Genomic DNA, 20,106 nt, shown 5'->3' with positions numbered 1-20,106 from the left:
CTGCAGTATCCCACAGTGATTCCCTGCCATCATCTCGCATCAGACTCCGGCTCTGATGGTGTGGCAGCTCCCTTTCCTGCTAGCTGTTGTGCCGGGCTGTGTCCCTCTGCCACCCTGGATACCCACAGCCCAGATTTGGGTCCAGAGAAAGCCAGAGCTGCTCCTCCTCTGAGTGCTGCCGAAGCTGGCTGTGTCAGGGCTGGGGCAGCCAGCCAGGAGGAGGGGTGGGAGGGGACGGTGTCCACCATCATGCCAGGCCAAAGGGACCTCAGGGATGTGATGCTGGACAGGCTGTGCTGCCGCACCCGTCGGCGCACGCAGACACGAGGCCATCGCCCCACAGCAGGGCCGGCTGCAGGCGGGAGGTACCGCAGCGTGCCGGGCTGGTGATCCCACCAGCCTCCCGCTCTGGCCCAGGGCTGAGAGCTGCTGTGGAGATGGTGGGTGCCGGGCAGGGGTGGCGGTGGGGATGGTTGAGCACCGGAGAAGTCCCGAGTCCCCATGTCTCCCTGGTGCCGTGGTGCAGTGCCTCGCCTCGCGGGGGCAAGCATTGCAGGGCCGAGTGATGGGGCTGTGTGGGGAGGAATGAGCCAAGAGGCGTTGCCGCTGCTGCCTTCCGAGGAAGGCGTAAGGAAGGAATTACTTATTTCCCAGCCCGCTGGGACCGGTTCTTTTTTGCCAAGGCTGCATTTAACCCTCTCTGCCTGCTGCGGTTGGGCTGGCCAAGGTGTCCCCCAGTGTCACCTTCCCAGCGAGGGCCCTGCACGGGGCACAGCCCTGGCTCCCATGCGAGAGAAAAGGACAGAAATTTTGGTGGCTGAAGAGCAGCGGGGCAGGTGCCCTCGCAGGAGCTGGGGGTGCTGGGAGCCCGTGGGCAGAGGCAGAGCAGGATGGATGCTTTTGGGCTGGGAGGCACCCGTGCCACGTCGTGGGCAGGAGTGAAGGGCAGTGGCGCTGCCTTTGGGGATATGGGTGGGGGCTTGGGGATGCTGGGGGCAGTTGAATTGGGGGAGGCCAGGCTGAGCCTGGAGGGATGCTGGACTGAGGCACATCAGGGCCGGGGATGGGGTGGCATGGGCCGCGCTGGGAGCACTGGAGCTGAGTGTGGGGACATGGCGGGGGGCTCCGGCCGGAGGGGGTGTGGGGTGGGAGGACTGGAACTGGCGTTGTCATTAGCCAGGACCCCGGCCCCATCCTGCCCGGGGGAGAGGGAGATGGGGGGGGGGCGGCAGGGTGGGCTTTGCGGGGCCGCTGCCGCTTTAAGGCGCGGGCAGCGCGGGGCGGTCCCGGTCCCGCCGCCACCGCCCCTCCCGCCCGCGCCCGGCGGGGCCGCGCTGCCGCGGGCAGCACCATGCTGCGGGCGGGGAGGCCGCGCCGCGCCCCGCGCCTGGCCAGCAGGTACCGTCCGGGGGCGGGCACGGGCGCGGCGGCGGCACCGGCACCGGGCGGAGCGGGGCGGGCGGGCGGGCGGCCGGAGCCCGGCCGCGGCAGACAAAGCCCCGCGCCCCGGGGCCGCACCGCGGGCGGTGCTTTGTCTCGGCCGCACCGCGGTGAGGGGGGGGGGTGATGGGGGGGGTAAAAGGGGGGACCCAGGCAGGGCGGCCCCGCCCGGCACCGCAGCATCGGGGCGGCTGCGCCGGGCCCGGCAGCGGGACGAGCCCCCCGCCGCCCCCGCCCCGCACCTGCAGCGCCACCGGGCCGAGCCCCCGCGGGGTTCCCGGGGCCTCCGGTATCCCCCATCCACACCCCCCCCCCCCATCCCGAGCTGAGCTGACCCCGGCGGAGCGGGGCGGGCACTGGGGCTGCCGGGCTGCGTACCCGAGCGGGAGGCTCCGACAGCCGGGGTGCGGCCGGGCCAGGAGCGGAGCGCAGCGTCCCCTGCACCGCGGGTCGGGTCCATCCCCTGCTCCCCCGGGGTTCTCATCGCCGGGGCGCTGTGTGGGCGGGGGGTTCCCACCGGCCGCTGCCGGGGGACGCACAGACCGGTCAGGCCGTGGCAGCCGCCGCCTCGCTGCCACCGCTGTCCTTGAGCATCCCTTCCCTGGCAGCCCTTGGGGACGGGCTGCGGGGGGTGGGGGGGGGGGGGGGTTGCGGTGTCCCGGCGCGGCGCTGCCTTGAGAGGGAGGTTTGATGCGGTGCTGGCGGAGGGGAGGTGGGAGATCGCTTCGTGTAAGATGGAGGGGCTGGAGCACAAAGCCGGAGTTGGGTTTTGCCCTTGCCGTGCTGCAGTATGGCTGCCCCTCGGTTGGGGTCTGCAGGGGGCACTCAGGTGGCTTCAAGCCGACAAGGATGGGGGTGCCTGGGCTTAGTGACACTCCAAGAGTCGTTGGTCCCACTGTGCAGCCTGAGTTGAAGCTTGCCTTGCTGCGCTGGGTGCAGCATACATGTGCTAGTTTGGGGGACCTCTCCGAGTGCCAGCCACACGCTCTGTAAGAGAGCCAGAGGTGTCCTCTAGCAGGCATCTGGCTCCCAGGCCTCACCCCGTGGCTTCACTGTGACTGCTGTGCTGCTCTTCCTTGCTGTGAGGCTGCCAAGAGGAGCTGGGGTCACCTCCTGCCCTGGTTCAGCCACTGTCTCAGTGCCAGTCTCTTGGGGGGTCTCTGTATTCCTGGGGCCGGGGCACTGGGGGCTTCCCATGTGGGGCTGGGGGAGCGTTAGGGTTGGTGCTGCCAGGCCAGAAAAGCCAAGCTGGAGAGTCAGCGTCAGGTTTGGTGACAGCCATGTGTGCCTCCAGGACAGCACTCCCCAGAGCCCTGCCTTGCTCCCAGGGCTGCCTGCTGCGAGGGCGATGCTGGTTTGGGAGAGGAGCTTTCCTTATTGCTCTGGGATGGGGATGAGATCCTGAGAAGTCGTACCTGGAGCAGGGGCTGGTGGTGGGAGATGCTTGGAGCTGGGTAGTCCAGCAGCATGTCGTCCTGGGCATGTGATCATGATGAAATCCCTCCCTGGGCAGCAGTGCTTGTGGGACTCTGTTCCAAATGTTGATGCAGGGATGAAGGAGACTGTGCTTGTCCTGGCTCTGGTCAGATGGGGTGTCTGGGAAGAGCAGGGTACATGGGGCTGGTTGGAAGGTGTTGGAACTGCCTGTGTCACTCTGTCCTAGAATTTGAGCATCGCTGAGGGGATGGTGGTGGCTGTTGCTTGTGCCCTGACACCCTGGCTGACAAGAGGTGCCCAGCAGGTCCCTTTTCCAACGCCAGCCCTGTCCTGTCCCCAGCTCAGCTAGGGTTGCAGTGCCACTTGAGTGATGCGGGGTGCTTTCACCAGAAGCTCACTGGGCTCCTCTTGCACCTCTCTGGCCCCAGTGTTGGGGAGCAGTTGTCTCTGGCAGGGACCAGGGCTGGCCATGGCCCCTTGTCCTATACTGCTGCTTGTTCTACCCCACAACCCCCTCCCACCCCCCCAAGCCCAGCTCCTTGCAGCCCCCTTGGAGGCTGCAGGGCATCAATGACCTACTCAGCTGCTGACCTGAAAGGGGTTGTGCTCATCCTGCCGGAAGATGCTCTGTACCCGTCTGTGCCGGATCACCGCAGGCGCAGGAGCCGTCCGGGCCTGTGGGGTGCACAGGCAGCTGCCACCCCAGCACGGTGCTGACTGACAGCCCTGGAGATGGGCTTGTGCACGGTCCGCTGAGCCCCTGGCATGGAGCAGCTGCCCCAGCACAGTGGTGGTGCCTGTACCTGCTGTCCGTGCCCATCGCAGGGTGCAGCAAGGCGGTGGTTGGGTGGGTGCCACCCAAGGGAGGGTGGATGCTGTGGGGTGAGTGGTTTGTTCCAGTCAGTCCCTGCCCTTCACAGCAATCCTCCAGACCCTCTCAGCAAGGTGGGTTGCCAACAGGGGGACTGTCACCCTGGGTGCTGGGCTCCCTGCGCTGCACCCTCCATCCCCAAATAGCCCAAACAGGGAGGTGTGGGGTCATGGGCTCCTGTGCCAGCGGGGTGCTGAACCTGTGCCAGGCTGGGCTGCAGCCAGGGTGCCAGATCCCTCCCGTGGCCCCGCTGAAGTTTGTGTCCCAGAGCAGGGAAATCCCCACCCATATCAGGACCTGCTGGGCAGAGCTGGGGCTGGGCAGGGGGGTCTGACACTGGTTCTGCCGTTGCAGCTGGGATGAGAGCAGCTCCATCAGCAGCGGCCTCAGCGATGCCTCTGACAACCTCAGCTCGGAGGAGTTCAACGCCAGCTCCTCGCTCAACTCCCTGCCCTCCACCCCCACCGCCTCGCGCAGGAACTCAGCTATAGCGGTAGGTGCCCGTGGTGCCTGGACCCTTCCCAGTCCTGGCTCAGTGCCACAGTCTCTGTGGTTGGGAGGGGATGGCTGGTGCTGGCATGGGGAAACTGAGGCACAGCACAAGGTGCCTGGTGCATTCCTCTCCCGGTGGGCTGGTGTTCCCTGGGGTTGATGCCCCCCTGACTCTGCTCTGCCTGCAGCTGCGCACGGACTCGGAGAAGCGCTCGCTGGCGGAGAGCGGGCTGAGCTGGTACGGTGAGGGCGAGGACAAAGCGCCCAAGAAGCTGGACTACGACAGCAGCAGCCTCAAGATGGAGCACGGCTCTTCCAAGTGGCGGCGGGAGCCCTCCGAGGGTGGCGAGGAGGGACCCAAAGGTGGGGAGCTGAAGAAACCTGTCAGCCTGGGCACCCCGGGCTCCCTCAAGAAGGGCAAGACCCCACCGGTAGCTGTGACCTCCCCCATTACCCACACAGCCCAGAGCACCCTCAAAGTGGCAGGTGAGCCCCAATTCTGGCAGGGTCCAGCTTCTCTGATGGGGAAAGGGTTGGCTGGTGTCTCTGTGCGTCTTCACAGAGCACGCTGGCTACGGGACACCTTGTGACTGCGCTCAGACCTGGCAGCTGGATGTGGGCTGGAGGGGCATGGCAGGGGTATGGCTGTGCATCCCTGCAGGCAGGTTGTGGGGCTGGCCAGGGCTCTGCCCACTCGAGGGCTGTGCCCTGGGCTGGGGGCTGGCTGGGTGCGCTGGGGACCTGGCTGTGGCTCTGCCCCAACACCTAGAGCAGTAGCATGGCCCTTGGCTTCCATCACACGCCTGTGTCTCCAGTAGCTTGTGTTCAAATGTCCCCAAAGCCTCCCAGGACACTAACCCATCCTTCCCTGTACACCAGGCAAGCCTGAGACCAAAGCCACTGACAAGAGCAAGCTGTCTGTGAAGAGCACGGGCCTGCAGCGCTCCTCCTCTGACGCTGGCCGGGACCGTGTCGCCGATGCCAAGAAGCCACCCTCGGGTCTCACGCGCCCCTCGGCCTCCGGCTCCTTTGGCTACAAGAAACCAGCTCCCACCACTGGCACGGCCACTGTCATGCAGGCCGGGGGCTCAGCCACGCTTGGCAAGATCCAGAAGAGCTCTGGCATCCCAGTCAAGCCAGTCAGTGGGAGGAAAACAAGCCTGGACGTCTCCAATGCAGCTGAGCCCGGCTTCCTGGCTCCAGGGGCTCGTTCCAACATCCAGTACCGCAGCCTGCCCCGGCCAGCCAAGTCCAGCTCCATGAGCGTCACTGGTGGTCGCGGCGCCAACCGGCCGGTCAGCAGCAGCATCGATCCCAGCCTGCTGAGCACCAAACAGGGCAGCATCACCGTGTCGCGGCTCAAGGAGCCGTCCAAGATTGGCACTGGCCGTGGCACACCAGCCCCTGTGAACCAGACAGACCGGGAGAAGGAGAAAGCCAAAGCCAAGGCGGTGGCACTTGACTCAGAGTGTGGGACACTGAAGAGTGTCAGCTCACCTGAGAGCACCCCAAAAGCCCAGGCCAACCTCCAACCAGCGGCCAAAGTGGCTGAGCTGCCCCCTACACCTCTCAGGTATGATCCTTCCAACTCCCAGTGCAGCGAGTGCCCAGCACAACTGTGCCTAGCACCCCAGGCTCACTTGTTCCCTTCTGTGTTTTCCCCTCTCCAGAGCTGCTGCCAAGACCTATGTGAAGCCTCCCTCACTAGCCAACTTGGACAAGGTCAACTCCAACAGCCTGGACCTGCCCTCTTCCAGCGAGCTCCACACCCCACACACTGCCAAGCTCCAGGACCTGCACCCGACCGGCGGGCACCTTGCGCCCTGCTTCAGCCCCAGTCCTGCCCCCATCCTCAACATCAACTCAGCCAGCTTCTCACAGGGCCTGGAGCTCATGGGTGGCTTCAGTGTCCCTAAGGAGGGCAGGATGTACCCCAAACTCTCCGGCCTGCACCGCAGCATGGAGTCCCTGCAGATGCCCATGAGCCTGCCCAGTGCCTTTTCGGGGGGCAGCACCACCACCCCTACCCCTGCTGCTGCACCTCCTGCTAGTACGGAGGAGGAGGAGGAAGAGGCAGGGGAGCTGGGCTGGAGCGGGAGCCCCCGGCTCTCACACCTGGACAGGTAAGGCTGGAGGGAGGGCATAGGGCTGCTGGCGTGCCTCTGTGGGCTTTGATCCCTCCCTGACCTTTGCCTGCTTCGAAGGTTCCTCCTGCTGTATTTCTGGGGAAAAGCCCTCTGTCCCCCCCAGTTCAACCCCCCCGGCACCATCCCTTGTCTCTGCAGGGATGTGACTGACTTTTTCCTTCCCTTCCAGTGCCAACCGGGACAGGAACACACTGCCCAAGAAAGGGTTGAGGTAAAAGAGCTTGAATCACTTTTGGATAGCACTGGGAGGAGAAGGTGGGCATGTGGAGCTTTCTGGGGGGGGCGGGGGGTGCCTGGTGGTACCCTCCATGCTGGGAAAGCTGGGCTGTGGTACAGCAGGCTGGAGCCAGGGTGGTGCTGGTCCACCTCACCGTGCCGGTTTCTGCTCCGCTCCCCAGGTACCAGCTCCACTCCCAGGAGGAGGCCAAGGAGAGGCGCCATTCGCAGGCTGTCAGCACGGGGCTCCCCGAGTCGGATGACCAGCAGGAGCTGCCCTCGCCCCCTGCCCTCCCCATGGCGCTGGTTGGGAAGGGGCCGCTCACCAGCATCGGTCAGTGCCCTCTGCTGCCAGCCCCCTTCTGCTTGCAGCAAGCCCTGTGTCCCCTGCTCCCCATTACCCTGTGCTCCCTGCGGGAATTGCTGGTGCTGCTTTTCTCCTGGACACCCCCAGCAACCCTGACACCCAGTGCCTGCTGCTTCCAGCCCACCAAGGTGCTGGGTTGTGCCCAGGGATGTTCCTCATCTCTGCTTCAGAGTGTCTCATTGCACCCTTGGGGCTCTGCCTGTGGCTCCTTGCTCCCTTGGGAGTGCCAGGACCTACCTACGTGTCCCTGGAGTGTTTGGAGGGGTGCAGGCAGATGGGCTGGGGCTGCTGGTGGGGATAAGTGGGTGATGAGGTGCTCCCCTCCTGCACACAGTCCATCTGTGGCATGGTGGGTCCCACTTTGTCCCAGGGCAATGGGTTTTTCTCAGCCCCATTGTTACCTTGGTGCTGGTCGCCAGGTCTTCCAAGTGTAAATCTGTGGTTTAGCTGTCCCCCAGCACCACCCCCTGGCTTTGGGACAGCAATCCCTGGTTCCTCTCTGCATCTTGGCTCTTGTGGATTGCTCCCAGCCCTGCTTCCCCATCCTGATCCCAGGTTCCCGGCGTGACTCTGACCCTGTCTTTCCCCTGCCTCCTTGCAGTGAGCCCCACTGCTGCCGCAACCCCGCGGATCACCCGATCCAACAGCATCCCCACCCACGACTCCACCTTTGAGCTGTACAGCACATCCCAGATGGGCAGCACCCTCTCCTTGGCCGACAAGCCCAAGGGCATGATCCGCTCGGGCTCCTTCCGGGACCCTGTGGATGACGGTGAGAGTATGCTGCACCCCTGCCCGGGCAAAGGGGGCTCTCAGGTGGGGGCAGCAGGCCTCCCCGTGTACTTGACCCTTCCTCCTGGCACTGCTGCAGCGCTGTTGGATGGACTAGTGCATCCCATCCTCAGCCTCGGAGCAAGGGATGGCAGCCCAGAGGGGCTTGGGTGGAGACCCCTCTGTGCTGGCAACTGCTCTGGGCTGCAGCCCACCCTGACCCCCGTGGGCACCTGGTGTTCCTGGATTGGCCCCAGGGCGTTGTGGCACCAGGAAAGGGGTTGATCAAAGCAGCCAGGGGAGGGAAGCAGAGCCCCTGGGCTCAGCCAGAGAGGAGGGTGCAGGTGGAGGGTGCTCCCCACAGCCTGCCGCACACCACACACCAGGGGAGCTCACAGCCATGTGCTGAGAAACAGGCAGGGCTGAGCAGCTGCCATTCCCCCCCTCTGCCTCCTTGGCCCCCCCCTCTGCTGGGACTTCATCCCCTGCACCCCTCCGTGCCTGCAGCCCCCAGGATGCCGCTGGCCAGGGGCACTCTGACGCGCTGGGTTTCATTCTGTTGCAGTTCATGGATCGGTGCTGTCCCTGGCCTCCAGCGCGTCCTCCACCTACTCCTCCGTAAGAGCCGCCTCTGTGCCGCACCGCTTTGTGCATGGCTGGGGGCTGGGGGAGGGCCTGGGTGGGAGCAGGGGAGCTCTGTGCATGCCTCTGCCTCGCACCGAGCCTGTCCGTGCCTCGCTGCCCTCCTGACTGCCTGCCTCTGTCTGTCTGTCTGTCTCTCTCTCTGCTCTCACGCCGCCAGGCTGAGGAGAAGATGCAGTCTGAGGTGAGCGTGCACCCTCTGCTCCTCTCCTGCCCCTGCTGCCGCAGCGAGGGGAGCGCCCGGCCCTGCTCACTCCCTCTGCTCTCTCCCCTCCACAGCAAATCCGCAAGCTGCGCCGGGAGCTGGAGTCCTCGCAGGAGAAGGTGGCCACCCTGACGTCCCAGCTGTCTGCTAACGTGAGTGCCAGCGGGAGCCACCGCTCGCTGCGGGACGCCGTGTCCCTCGGTGTGTGTGGAGCTCGTGGTAGCCTGCACCCACCTGCCTCAGTTTCCCCTCTGCAGCCTCTTGAATCCTACACCCGGCCGCGGGTGCTCGCCCGGCTGTGGGTGCTCACCCATTTCCCCACCTCTCCCAGGCCAACCTGGTGGCAGCTTTTGAGCAGAGCCTGGTGAGCATGACATCCCGCCTGCGGCACCTGGCTGAGACCGCTGAGGAGAAGGTGGGTGCTGCCAGGCTGTCGAATGGGCACTGGGGGCACTGGGGGTACAGGAGGGTGCTGTGATTCTGTGATTCTGTGTCTGGTGAGCCCGTTGCGGCAGTGCCTGGCTCAGGGGTGCTCTTGGGGTGGGCCCTGTGCTTCTGGAACACACCGTACAGCTCCTGGCTCTGCTCCTCCAGGACACAGAGCTGCTGGACCTACGAGAGACCATCGACTTCCTGAAGAAGAAGAACTCGGAGGCTCAAGCTGTGATCCAGGGTGCCCTGAACGGCACTGATGTCACCCCCAAAGGTAGGGACAGGGCTTGGCAGCCCCCCGCTGTGGACACTTGCAGCCCTGCCCGAGCCCTTTGCTGAAGCCCAGCTGGGTTGCTCCTGTGTGGGGCTGACACAGGGCCTGAGGGTACCCTTTGTGCCAGGGAGATGTTCAGGGTTCCCTGGGCAGCAGCTTTTCCTCACCTGGGACCCCTGAGCATCCCAAGCCTGGGTCAGGCAGCCAGAGTTATTGCTGCAGGATGTTAGGGAGCCTGGGGATGATGAGACAGTCGTTCTCCTGTGTCATCTCTTCACCATGCCCTTTGCTGACAGCCCAATTTTGGCTGCTGGTTGTGGCTTTGTTCCCAGGAGGACTGTTTCTAGCCCCAAAACCCCAGTGTGAGTGCAAAGCACTGGCAGGGGAGGTGGGCTGGGACAGGAGCAGAATCATGTGTGCCCTGGGCATCTCCCTGGGGATTTGGGTCACTGTCCCACATGGAAGCACCTGTGTGATGCCTGAGCCCCGTGTCAACTTACAAAGGTGGCTCTGAGAGCTCAGAGTATTTGGGTGGAAGAGGTGCAGGGTGGAAAGTGCAGGTAGCTCTGGCATTGGGGCAGATGCAGTTGGCTGATACCTCCCTTCCTGGTTTCTCCTGCTTCTCTTGCTGGCCCCAGAGCTGCGCATCAAGCGGCAGAACTCCTCTGACAGCATCTCCAGCCTCAACAGCATCACCAGCCACTCCAGCATCGGCAGCAGCAAGGACGCTGATGCCAAGAAGAAGAAGAAGAAGAGCTGGGTGGGTTGGATGGGGCGCTGGGAGCAGAAGTGGGGCGTGGGGAGTTGATGACAGGGTCTGGCTGAGGTCAGCCCTGTGAGCCAGCTGTTCTCAGTCTACCTTGGCACTGTGGTGTTGGTCTCTTGGGGACAGCACTGTCGAGGAGCATGTAGCCAGTATGGATTTGTGTCTTGATGTGCCATCTGAGACTTCTCCCACCCTTCTGGGAGCTTTCCAGACCTTGGTCCTGCACGCCTGTTCCCCTGTGGTTTCCCCACGTGTCTCTTTTGTGTCTCTGTGGGGAGCTGGACACCTTGGCCAGGCAGCCCCTTCCCTGCACCAAGCTGCTCCAAGCTGGATGCGTAATTAAGTCTTGCTTTGTTCTGTTTCTCTCCCCCTATGCTGACCTCAACCCTTTTTTTCCAGGTGTACGAGGTAAGTCCTACACCATCCTCTCCACCCCATGCCATGCCCAGCCAGGGCCCTCGCTCCATTGTGTGGGACAGTGCTCGTTACACGACCCATCCCATCCATCCCACTGGCACTAACCCCTGGCACGGGCCGGCCTGGGGCCCCAGCCAGGCTCTGTGTGCCTTGGCTGCTTCCTTAGACAACAAGGCCAAACCACACACCCCACCGAGCGGCTGAGCTGCCTCAGGGGCCCTGAGGCAGCAGGAGGGGCTCAGCTGGGGACCTGTGCTATGGCTGCAGGCCTGTCCCATAGTTGGTGATAGTCCCCTTCCTCCCTGTGGAAGGCAGGCACCCTCCTGACTCTCTGCAGCCCTGGATTTTGGGACAGGGACCCCTCTGGGGTGTGGTGCTGCCCGTCTCTGCAGTGCCAGGCCTGGCCTGATGTGGCTTTGTCCCGGTGGGGACCCGTGTGAGTCCCAGTTGCCCCCCTGCTCTCCTGTCACCAGCAGAGCCTGTCATATGCCTGTTTGGGGTTTTTTACACCAAAATCCTCCTGCTTTTGGGGACACCACAGCCTAGGCTGCTTGGGGCCTGTAGGAACTGGGCCAGATCGTGCCTGTTCTCCATCCCCTCTGGCTCCTGCCTCCCCCCAGAACAGGCTCTGGCCCCCAGAAGGGACACAGTGCCAGCTAGGGGTGCCTGTCCCCCTGCTCTCCTGCGGGGTGGTGGCACCTGAGTGGGACACAGGCCTGAACTGGCCCCTGTGTGGTGTCCTCCTGCCCTCCCCAGCCTTGGCACGCTGCTCACCCCCCCGCTGCTCTGTGTGTGCTGTGTGCATGCTGCATGCCTGGCCGGGACCCCGGTGATGCCTCGCAGGGGCTGGCTCAGCCCCTCTGTGCTTCCAGGAGGACCCTTCAGGGCAGGGGTGGGTGCAGGGCTGAGGTGGTCCTCTTGCACTGGGACCCTGACCCTGCGGTGGCTGGGGGAGGGGATGTCCCCCAAAATGCCACTTGTGGGGATGACAGTGGTGGGGCAGATGTGAGGATGGAGCCAGCCCTTCCCGGGGGAGCAGGGTGCTGGTGTGGGGCCTGAACAACCAGGGTGGGTGCTGGGTGGGAGCGGGACTGGGCCAGCATGGCTGGGACACGGGTCCTGCTCTGTGGGGCTGTTTGGTGCTGTCCAGGCTGAGGTTGGGGTGCTGCATGCTCCGGGGCCAGCAGAGCAGGGCCAGGCCAGTGCCTTCCCTGGGGCAGTGGTGGGACAGTGATAGGGCAGGGTCCTGCCTCGGTGATGGATGTAGTGTTACTGGTCCCAGCTGTGGGTCATGGGCGGACAGGGCCCCCAAGGCAGGACTGGGCCAGGTCTCTGCTTGCAGTGCTGCGCTGTCAGGCTGTCCCCTAATGAGCATTTCTGTCTCCTGTAGCTACGCAGCTCCTTCAACAAGGCTTTCAGCATCAAGAAGGGACCTAAATCAGCCTCGTCCTACTCAGACATTGAGGAGATTGCCACACCAGATTCGTCAGCCCCCTCCTCCCCCAAGCTGCAGCATGGCTCCACAGAAACTGCCTCACCCTCCATCAAATCCTCCACGTCCTCTTCCGTGGGCATCGACACGGCCGAGTGCGTGGGGCCAGGGCAGGCAGTGTGGGGTGGGAGGGCTGGGTGCTGGGACTTGGGAGACTCTTGCCTTGGATGTGTGTAAGACTTTGTGTGTTTCCCTTGGCTCAGGCTCTTCCAGGCCCACAATGAGGGTGAGCCAGAGAAGAAGGAGGTGTCAGAGCTGCGGTCAGAACTGTGGGAGAAGGAGATGAAGCTTACAGATATTCGCCTAGAAGCCCTCAACTCGGCCCACCAGCTGGAACAGCTGCGGGAAACCATGCACAACATGCAGGTGAGGACCAGTGCCAGGAGCCTGGTCAGCTCTGAGCACCTGGGTGGCCACAGTCCTTGTGCTCTCACAGCTGTGCCACAGCCCCAGGGTGCTGCTGGTGCCCAGCTCCTCATCCTGGGCCGTAACTGGTTCTCCCACAGCTGGAGGTGGATCTCCTGAAGGCTGAGAACGACCGGCTCAAAGTGGCTCCGGGGCCTTCGGCAGTGCCGGGTTCCGTTCCTGGCCACGTTACGAGCACGTCGGCCTCCTCGTCACCACGGCGCTCCCTGGGGCTCACCCTTGGCCATGCCTTCAGCCCTAGTCTGGGGGATGCAGGTAGGGGTGATGGAGCTGCTGGCAGGCAGGAAAGGGCTGGGATAGATGTGTGTCTATCCCTGTGGAGCATGGGATAAGCGTGCTGTAGCTCGCTGGAAGGCAGCTGTGCGCTGGGATCTGTTGTGCCACAGTCGGTTGCAGCAGGATTTGGCTTTGGCTGGGCACAGTCAGGCCTGGTGGCTCGGGTCTCGCTGCCAGCAGAGCCCTCACTGCTTCATCCCCAGATGTGTCTCCCATGGATGCTGTCAGTGCTGGCACCCAGAAGGATGAGCTGATGCTGCGGATTGTGGTGCGCATGCCGCCTCAGCACATCATCAAGGGAGTGAGTACAGACTGTGGGGAGCCTGACCTGCCCCGGTGCCGTGGCCGTGGGACAAGGGGCAGAGGATGCCTGTCTGGGCCTGGGTACAGTGCTTCAACCTTCACACCTCTGCCTTGGTTCCTAGGACCTCAAACAGCAGGAGTTCTTCCTGGGCTGGACCAAGGTGAGCGGGAAGGTGGACTGGAAGATGCTGGATGAGGCAGTCTGCCAGGTCTTCAAGGTAGGAGCACAAGGATCCCGCTTTGGAGAGCCATCCTTCTACACTGCTCCACCATGCCTGGAGCTGCTGAGCACGGCTCGCTCCCTGCCAGCCCGCAGGGCCACTCACAGCCTGTCCTTGTCCTCGCAGGATTACATCACCAAGATGGATCCTGCTTCCACACTGGGGCTCAGCACTGAGTCTGTCTATGGCTACAGCATCAGCCACATCAAACGGGTCCTGGACACGGAGCCGCCGGAGCTGCCGCTGTGCCGCCGGGGCCTGACCAGCATCGTGGTGACGCTCAAAGGTCAGTGTGGGCAGGAGGCTCCATCGCTGTCCCATCTTCCCTCTTGTCTCACGGTGTCGTGGGGCGTGAGCGGGACCCTCAGCCCTTCCCTGCCCGTAGGCTTGAAGGAGAAGTGCGTGGACAGCCTGGTGTTCGAGACGCTCATCCCCAAGCCCATGATGCAGCATTACATCAGCCTCCTGCTGAAGCACCGACGGCTCATCCTCTCGGGACCCAGCGGCACCGGCAAGACCTACCTGACCAACCGCCTGGCCGAGTACCTGGTGGAGCGCTCGGGTCGGGATGTCACCGAGGGCATCGTCAGCACCTTCAACATGCACCAGCAGTCCTGCAAGGTGAGGGCACGCGGCAGTGGGGAGCGTCATCCCCGTTGGCGCTGGTGCTGGGGTTCCCCTTGGCAGCTGTGTGACACACCTGGCCTGTTTGTTGCAGGATCTGCAGCTTTACCTCTCCAACCTGGCCAACCAGATCGACCGGGAGACGGGCATGGCGGATGTGCCGCTGGTGATCCTCCTGGATGACCTCAGCGAGGCAGGATCCATCAGCGAGCTCGTCAACGGCGCCCTCACCTGCAAGTACCACAAATGGTGAGAGCCCCACTTGTGTCCTCCTCTTGTGCAGTGTCCTGGGCATGTGGATGCTCCCAGCTGCTCTTAGCAACACCCCTGGGTTCGTGGGCATGAGGCTGCACAGCCACGGCGCTCGGATCAGCTCTGCCATGGGTGGGAGGGATGCAGGTTGCCTTTTCTCAGGGATTGTCTCTCTGTCACTTGTCCAGCCCCTACATCATTGGGACCACCAACCAGCCTGTGAAGATGACTCCAAACCATGGCCTCCATCTCAGCTTCAGGTATGGATCGTGTGTACCCGGGGACTATCCGTGTGGGGTTGGAGGGTAGAGCCTGTTGTTCCTGACACTGGACAGTCCTGGGGACAACATCCTGTGACTGGGGACCCTGATGAGAACCAAATCCCAGGCCTGTCCTGAAGGATCTGATGTCTCAACCTTGGGTGCTGGCAGTATGGGGGTCCCCTGAGGGTACTGGGGAGCAGGGCAGCTTGTGTGGAGACCCAGCCCTGATCACCTGAGCCTTTCCCCCCAGGATGCTGACCTTCTCAAACAATGTGGAGCCAGCCAATGGTTTCCTGGTGCGCTACTTGCGACGGAAGCTGCTGGAGTCGGACACAGACGTTAATGCCAACAAGGAGGAGCTGCTGCGTGTGCTGGACTGGGTGCCCAAGCTCTGGTACCACTTGCACACCTTCCTGGAGAAACACAGCACCTCTGACTTCCTCATTGGTATGGCCTTGCCACACATCTCCTTCCATGTGCTGCTGGGAGCCCCTAGGGACTGGGGCAGAACCCTCCCCAAAGAGCCTGGGGAGCTGACGTGCTGCCCCGTGTCTCTGTCCCCCACGATCAAAACTCACTGGATGATGCATACAAGCATTGCTTTTCCCTGGGTGGCATTTGTTCCTGTGCCCCCTGGGAGCTGCCACAGAGGTGTCACTGCTGCTGCCTCATTGGCACCCTTCCTTGGGCGCAGAGGAGCTCTGTGTTCCCATCCAGAAGCTCCACCTTGCTCTCCCCTCTCTGCTAGTGCTCCCCACCCCACCGCCCGATGCCCAGGGTGCTGGAACCCTTTGCTTCCCCATGTTTTGTCAGGGTAGATGGAGCACAGCAGCCCCATTCCTTGCCCAGGAGCTCCTGCTCCCAGGAGGCAGCTGAGCTCCAGGCAGCCTGCACAGCCAGACTTGCCTCCCACAGGGCCAGGAACTGGAGGGGGGTGGGAGGGCCCACCTGCCACTTTTGCTCTTGAACTTTCCTTCCTCCCCAGGTCCCTGCTTCTTCCTGTCCTGCCCCATTGGAATTGAGGACTTCCGGACCTGGTTCATCGACCTGTGGAACAATTCCATCATCCCTTACCTGCAGGAGGGGGCAAAAGATGGGCTCAAGGTACCCAGAGCTGCCTGGCAAATGGGGATACAAACCACCAGTCCTGGGAAGAGTGCATTGGTGCAGCAGTTTGATGTGGTGGGGAGAGGGGAGGCACTAGTCTTTTTGGGCAAGGTGGCATCTCTGTCAGTCCCTGTGCTGTCCTGTGGCTGCAGCAGGATGTGGCACTGTCCTGGGGTGCATGGGGTGTCATGGTGCTGGCTCTGCCACGTGCTGAGGAGCTCCTCCTTAACTCCCTGCCTGCAGGTCCATGGGCAGAAGGCAGCCTGGGAGGACCCCGTGGAGTGGGTGCGGGACACCCTGCCCTGGCCATCAGCGCAGCAGGACCAGTCCAAGCTGTACCACCTGCCCCCACCCACCATTGGGCCCCACAGCACCGTCTCCCCTCCCGAGGAGCGCACCGTCAAAGACACGACACCCAGCTCCCTGGACTCGGACCCTCTGGTACAGCCCTCCTGCGCTGGGCAGCGGGTGGTGGGCTGGGCAGTGCTGGTGGAGAGGGGGAGAGCATGGTGGAAAGCTTTGCTTTCCCAGTCACTTTGCAGTGTAAAAACCCCCAATGTGGGGCTGCAGGAACATCCTGTACTCCTGGGAGGAGTAGTGGGTGTGGGATGGTGGCACTGGGGCGCAGGCTGCACCCCAGGGTGTGTTGTGATGTGCTGTCTAACAGGCACAGTGTGGTGCTTCACCAGCATCACAGCTGCTTGCAGGCACGCACGGACTGGGATTGCACCTATGCTGGTCCCTGTGTGTCACCTGGAGAGGCTGCTAGCAGCTTGTTGGGTGATGCCAGTGGCTGTCCCCTCTCCAGATGCTTCGGCACGCTCAGCCTGGATCATCCTGGCTGGACCCAGGCCTGGATCCTGGCGACAGGGAGGGATTTTGCAGCATCTGTGGACTTTGCTTTATCCTTTAAGGAGCTTGATGCTGGTTGGTTTGTACAGGAGGGCAAGGAGGGCCTGATGGCATCCCCAAGGCATCTGCAGGCCTCTTGTCCCCCTCGGGCTTGGTGCCACGCTCCTCTCCCCACAGATGGCCATGCTGCTGAAGCTCCAGGAAGCCGCCAACTACATCGAGTCTCCAGACCGTGAGACCATGATGGATCCCGACCTGCAGTCAACTCTGTGAGGCCTGGACATGCCGGCCCAGGCAGAGGGGAGCTGCTGCCAGCCACCGCTCCCGCCGGGCTGCTCTCCTTTTTCCTTTGGTATTCTGGAGCAGGGGGCTGGCGAGCGACTGGAGAGGATCAGGGCTCCAGCAGGGCTCCGGCACGTCCCGGTGGAGCGTGGGGAAACTCAGCTCATCCGTGGGAGGGAGCGTGAGGTGCTGTCTCCCCTCCCGACCTTGGGGGTAGGAGAATCCTGGTTTCTCTTCTTCCTTTTTTTTTTTTTTTCTTTTTCCCTTCTTTTCCTCCCTCCCTGGTCCCCCCCTTCCCCCCTTCTCTCTCGGGCTCTGGGGCCAGGGCACCCCATGTCTGTCCCCCACCTCCCAGGAGCTGCAGGAAGGCCCCTGTGTGGGGCAGGGACCCCACAGGAGCCACCTGGGCCAAACCTGGGGAGGCACAAGAAGGGAGTGTGTGGCCACAGGACAAGAGTGTGGGCATGAGGGTCTCCTGCTCTCTCTGCACCCAGCCAGGCGTAGCCAAGGGCAGGCGACGAGGGAGCCGCTGCTGTGGGAAGCGCTCGCCTTGCGCTGGCTGAGGACGAGCGTGGCTCTCGCTGCTGTCTCAACGTTTCCCTGTTTCACCTGCATGGCAGCAGCTATGACCAGGACAAGCCCCCTAAATCCTGCTCTGGTTGTTAGATTTTGTTTCCTCCCTTCCTGTTTTCCTTTGGCTGAGTCCAGACTTCACTTTGGTCCCTTTTTTGTTCTGGTCTTTTTTGCTTTCCTGGCCTGGAGCCCGTGGCCCGGTGCCCACCGCTTCCCCATGAGCAGCTCCCTTTTCCCTTTGGTTTCTTTTGCAGCTGTTGGTTCCACCACTCAATTCACCTCTGTCACTAAACTGGTGCTCACTGGACGATCTCCAGTCCCTGAACTCAACCTCCTGGGGCCTCACAGCTTGGCTGAGATGGGATCTGGCAGCTGGTGGCAGTGGGATTCTCCCAGACCAGCCTCATGCCTGGTAGCTCCCCCTACACAAAAGCACAAGGCAGGGTCTGGCCCTGGGGTCTCCCACCAGGCCAGCGTGCCCTGGAGCATCCCCTCCCCAAGATCCCTGGCACTGGCTGAACCCTGGGCCCAGGGACATGGCTGCTGCCTCCTCCCTGGGTAGCTGGATGTCCTCCTTGTCCCCTTCCCTCGGTGCTGGGCAGCACAACCTGCTCCATGTCCCCTGGGTGCTGCCAGGTGGGGAGCTGTGCCTGGGGCTAGTCCCTGTGCCGCTGGCTTCCCCAGGCCCTGTGCCTTCCTGCACCGTGGCAGGCTGTCGCTGTGCCCCGTGTCGGTGCTCTGGGCCCACCTCAGGCTGCCCCTGCCCCTCAGCCCTACGGTGCTGCCGGGGGAGGCCCCTGGCATTGAGGGGATCAGCCCTGGTGCTGCTGTGGTGCCTTAGGCCCTGGCCCTGCAGGAAGGTGCCGGCGACAGCCTGCTCTCGCCACAGTGGCCTGTGACTGTCCCCAAAGCCACCTTAGCTGGGCTGGGACAGGGCTGCTGGCACTGGCCTTCAGCACCCCTCACTTGCCGGTGCCCGAGCATGAATGTGGGGTGCTCAGCCAGGCCAGCACCTCCCTCCCTGGGCCCAGCTGGGCTCTGGGCCTCCCCTTCCACGCTCAGCTACCCCCCACCTCTGCTGCCGCAGCTGGCTGGGGCCCTGCAGAGCCTGTGGGGAGGTGACCCAGGGCTTGGGGGTGGGGGGGGCTGAGCCCATCCTGCCCAAGCCCTGTGAAGCTGGGGGCCGGGCACCCTCTGCCCTGCCCTGAGCCACAGCACGTGTGGCCTTCAGGGCTGCCTCACACCCCCTCCAATAGGCATCCCCTCCGTGTCCCTGCCTTGCTGCCGGTGCGCTCGGAGGCAGCCACCACCTCTGCCCTTGGTGCTCTCTTGGCCGGTGCATCTTGCCTTGCTGCCCGGTGCCTCCTGGCCGTGGCACGTGCACCCCGTGGTGCTCACTTCTCCCTCCGGACAGCCTCCCTGCCACCTCCCCGCTGCCACCGGGCCGCCAGCCTGGCCTCTTCGCACAGGGATGTCCTTCCCCACGCTGGCTTGGGCGCTAGGGCTTTCTGTTGGCCTTCTCTTGTCTTGCTGCCATCGGCTGAGGACTCGCTGTAAATAGGTCTGTAGTCGAACGCCCTGTGGGAGTTGGTGGGGCCCAGCCCTGCACCTCTTTCCTTTTGGGTTTTATTTTCTTGGTTTTTGTTTTTTTTTTCTTTTTTTTCTTCTTTCCTCCTCTCTTTTCTCTGTTCTCTGTGATAACTGTGCTGTGCTGACTTCTTTTCTGATTGTATGAGACACTGGCTCAAGCAGCTGCTCGAGGCTGGCACAGGTGCAGGGGGCTTGGCTCTCCTTTCCAGCCCCTCTCCTCCTTGGGCCTCCAGTGCCCAGGGCAGGAAGGGGCACGATGCACCCAGATTTGGGGGCTGCCCTATGCCCTGAGGAGTCCTGTGGGTGGAGGGGGCTCACACCCCCCCCTCTTGCTTTGCAGGGCTTGCAGCCAGCCTCAGCTTTGGGTTCTGACACCCCAGAACTGTCCCAGTCACCTCAGCCCAGGCCCTGCTGCTGGGCAGCCCCCAGCCTGTGTCCCAGGGGCTGGCCATGTCCCCGTACCCTCACTGGGGACAGGCTGGAGGCGAGCAGCACGCTGCAGTGTGAGGCAGGAGGGGTCCCCAAAAGGAGTGAGGAGGGCGAGGGCCATGCTGGCAGCACTGCCCAGGGGGCCTGTGGGCTGGGGTCTTTTGCTGGGCTTACCTGGCTGGAGGGAGGGAATGGACCCTCGTGGATTCCTGCTGGCTTACACTGAGCACCCTGTGTCTCCAAGGGTGGCAGTGGGCTGGGGGGCCTGGGGATGAAGTGTCCCCCCAGTGTCTGTGGGCTGAGCCTCTCTCCCCAGGAGGACAGGCCCACAGATTGCACTAACTCATCCCCCAGTCACCCCCAAAGGTGCCTGTTACCCCCCAAGGGTGCTGGTATCCCCCAGAGGTGCCCTGGGGAGCGCCAGGAGCCTTCCTGAGGGGCTGGAGCTGGGAGCTGCCACCACCTCACCTCCTGCCCCCTCGAGCTGCTGCTGCCCAGTGGCCTGAACCTTACAGTTTTAGCTTTTTTCTATTCCAAACAAACGACCTTTTTTTAATTAAATAAAAGATGAAACGGACAAATTCCTGTTTTAGATGATCTGTGGAACTGACTGGGTTTTGTGTTTCTTAACTGCATGGTATTCCTGCTGAGGGGTTTTATAGCACTTTTTAAATTTGTCTTGAAGATTTGGGTCCCGATTTCTACTCCTCTTGCCTGTCTTGTCTTTGCTTTTCTCCCTCCATCCTCCCAAGTTTGTAAACTCGCTCCATTTTCTACCTGATGTTGAGAACCCGACCCCACGTTGTACATAGCTGCGGGAACAATCAGAGGGAACAAACACCATCTGGACTCTTTTTCCGTGATTAGTTGTTTTTACTTCCAAGAAATTTTAAAAAGAAGTCTCAAAGGAAGCCAGGGAAAGGCTTGAGGATATTATGG

General features: G+C 62.9%; 1 protein-coding gene across 1 annotated transcript in view; it reads left to right on the top strand.

The window, feature by feature from the left end:
• Positions 1–16,660, top strand: part of NAV1 (neuron navigator 1) — a 72,868-nt gene extending 56,208 nt beyond the window's left edge. Inside the window, exons 8-34 of the mRNA XM_084275808.1 lie at positions 4,103–4,241; positions 4,429–4,726; positions 5,120–5,813; positions 5,911–6,363; positions 6,557–6,598; positions 6,786–6,937; positions 7,572–7,742; positions 8,307–8,359; positions 8,544–8,567; positions 8,663–8,740; positions 8,920–9,003; positions 9,183–9,294; positions 9,933–10,054; positions 10,460–10,468; positions 11,868–12,106; positions 12,173–12,335; positions 12,476–12,650; positions 12,875–12,972; positions 13,097–13,192; positions 13,322–13,481; positions 13,581–13,816; positions 13,914–14,068; positions 14,260–14,331; positions 14,585–14,781; positions 15,320–15,438; positions 15,685–15,882; positions 16,471–16,660. Of these exons, the coding sequence (XP_084131934.1) occupies positions 4,103–4,241; positions 4,429–4,726; positions 5,120–5,813; positions 5,911–6,363; positions 6,557–6,598; positions 6,786–6,937; positions 7,572–7,742; positions 8,307–8,359; positions 8,544–8,567; positions 8,663–8,740; positions 8,920–9,003; positions 9,183–9,294; positions 9,933–10,054; positions 10,460–10,468; positions 11,868–12,106; positions 12,173–12,335; positions 12,476–12,650; positions 12,875–12,972; positions 13,097–13,192; positions 13,322–13,481; positions 13,581–13,816; positions 13,914–14,068; positions 14,260–14,331; positions 14,585–14,781; positions 15,320–15,438; positions 15,685–15,882; positions 16,471–16,566 (4,435 nt within the window). The 3' untranslated portion in view covers positions 16,567–16,660. The remainder of the gene's footprint in view (positions 1–4,102; positions 4,242–4,428; positions 4,727–5,119; positions 5,814–5,910; positions 6,364–6,556; positions 6,599–6,785; positions 6,938–7,571; positions 7,743–8,306; positions 8,360–8,543; positions 8,568–8,662; positions 8,741–8,919; positions 9,004–9,182; positions 9,295–9,932; positions 10,055–10,459; positions 10,469–11,867; positions 12,107–12,172; positions 12,336–12,475; positions 12,651–12,874; positions 12,973–13,096; positions 13,193–13,321; positions 13,482–13,580; positions 13,817–13,913; positions 14,069–14,259; positions 14,332–14,584; positions 14,782–15,319; positions 15,439–15,684; positions 15,883–16,470) is intronic.
• The last annotated feature ends 3,446 nt before the right edge of the window (positions 16,661–20,106 follow it).

The sequence above is a fragment of the Gallinula chloropus genome (assembly GCF_964237585.1).
Source record: "Gallinula chloropus genome assembly, chromosome: 27".
NCBI classification, from domain to species: Eukaryota; Metazoa; Chordata; class Aves; order Gruiformes; family Rallidae; genus Gallinula; species Gallinula chloropus.
Note: the sequence above shows the minus strand (reverse complement) of the source record. Positions and strands in the feature narration are given on the sequence as shown.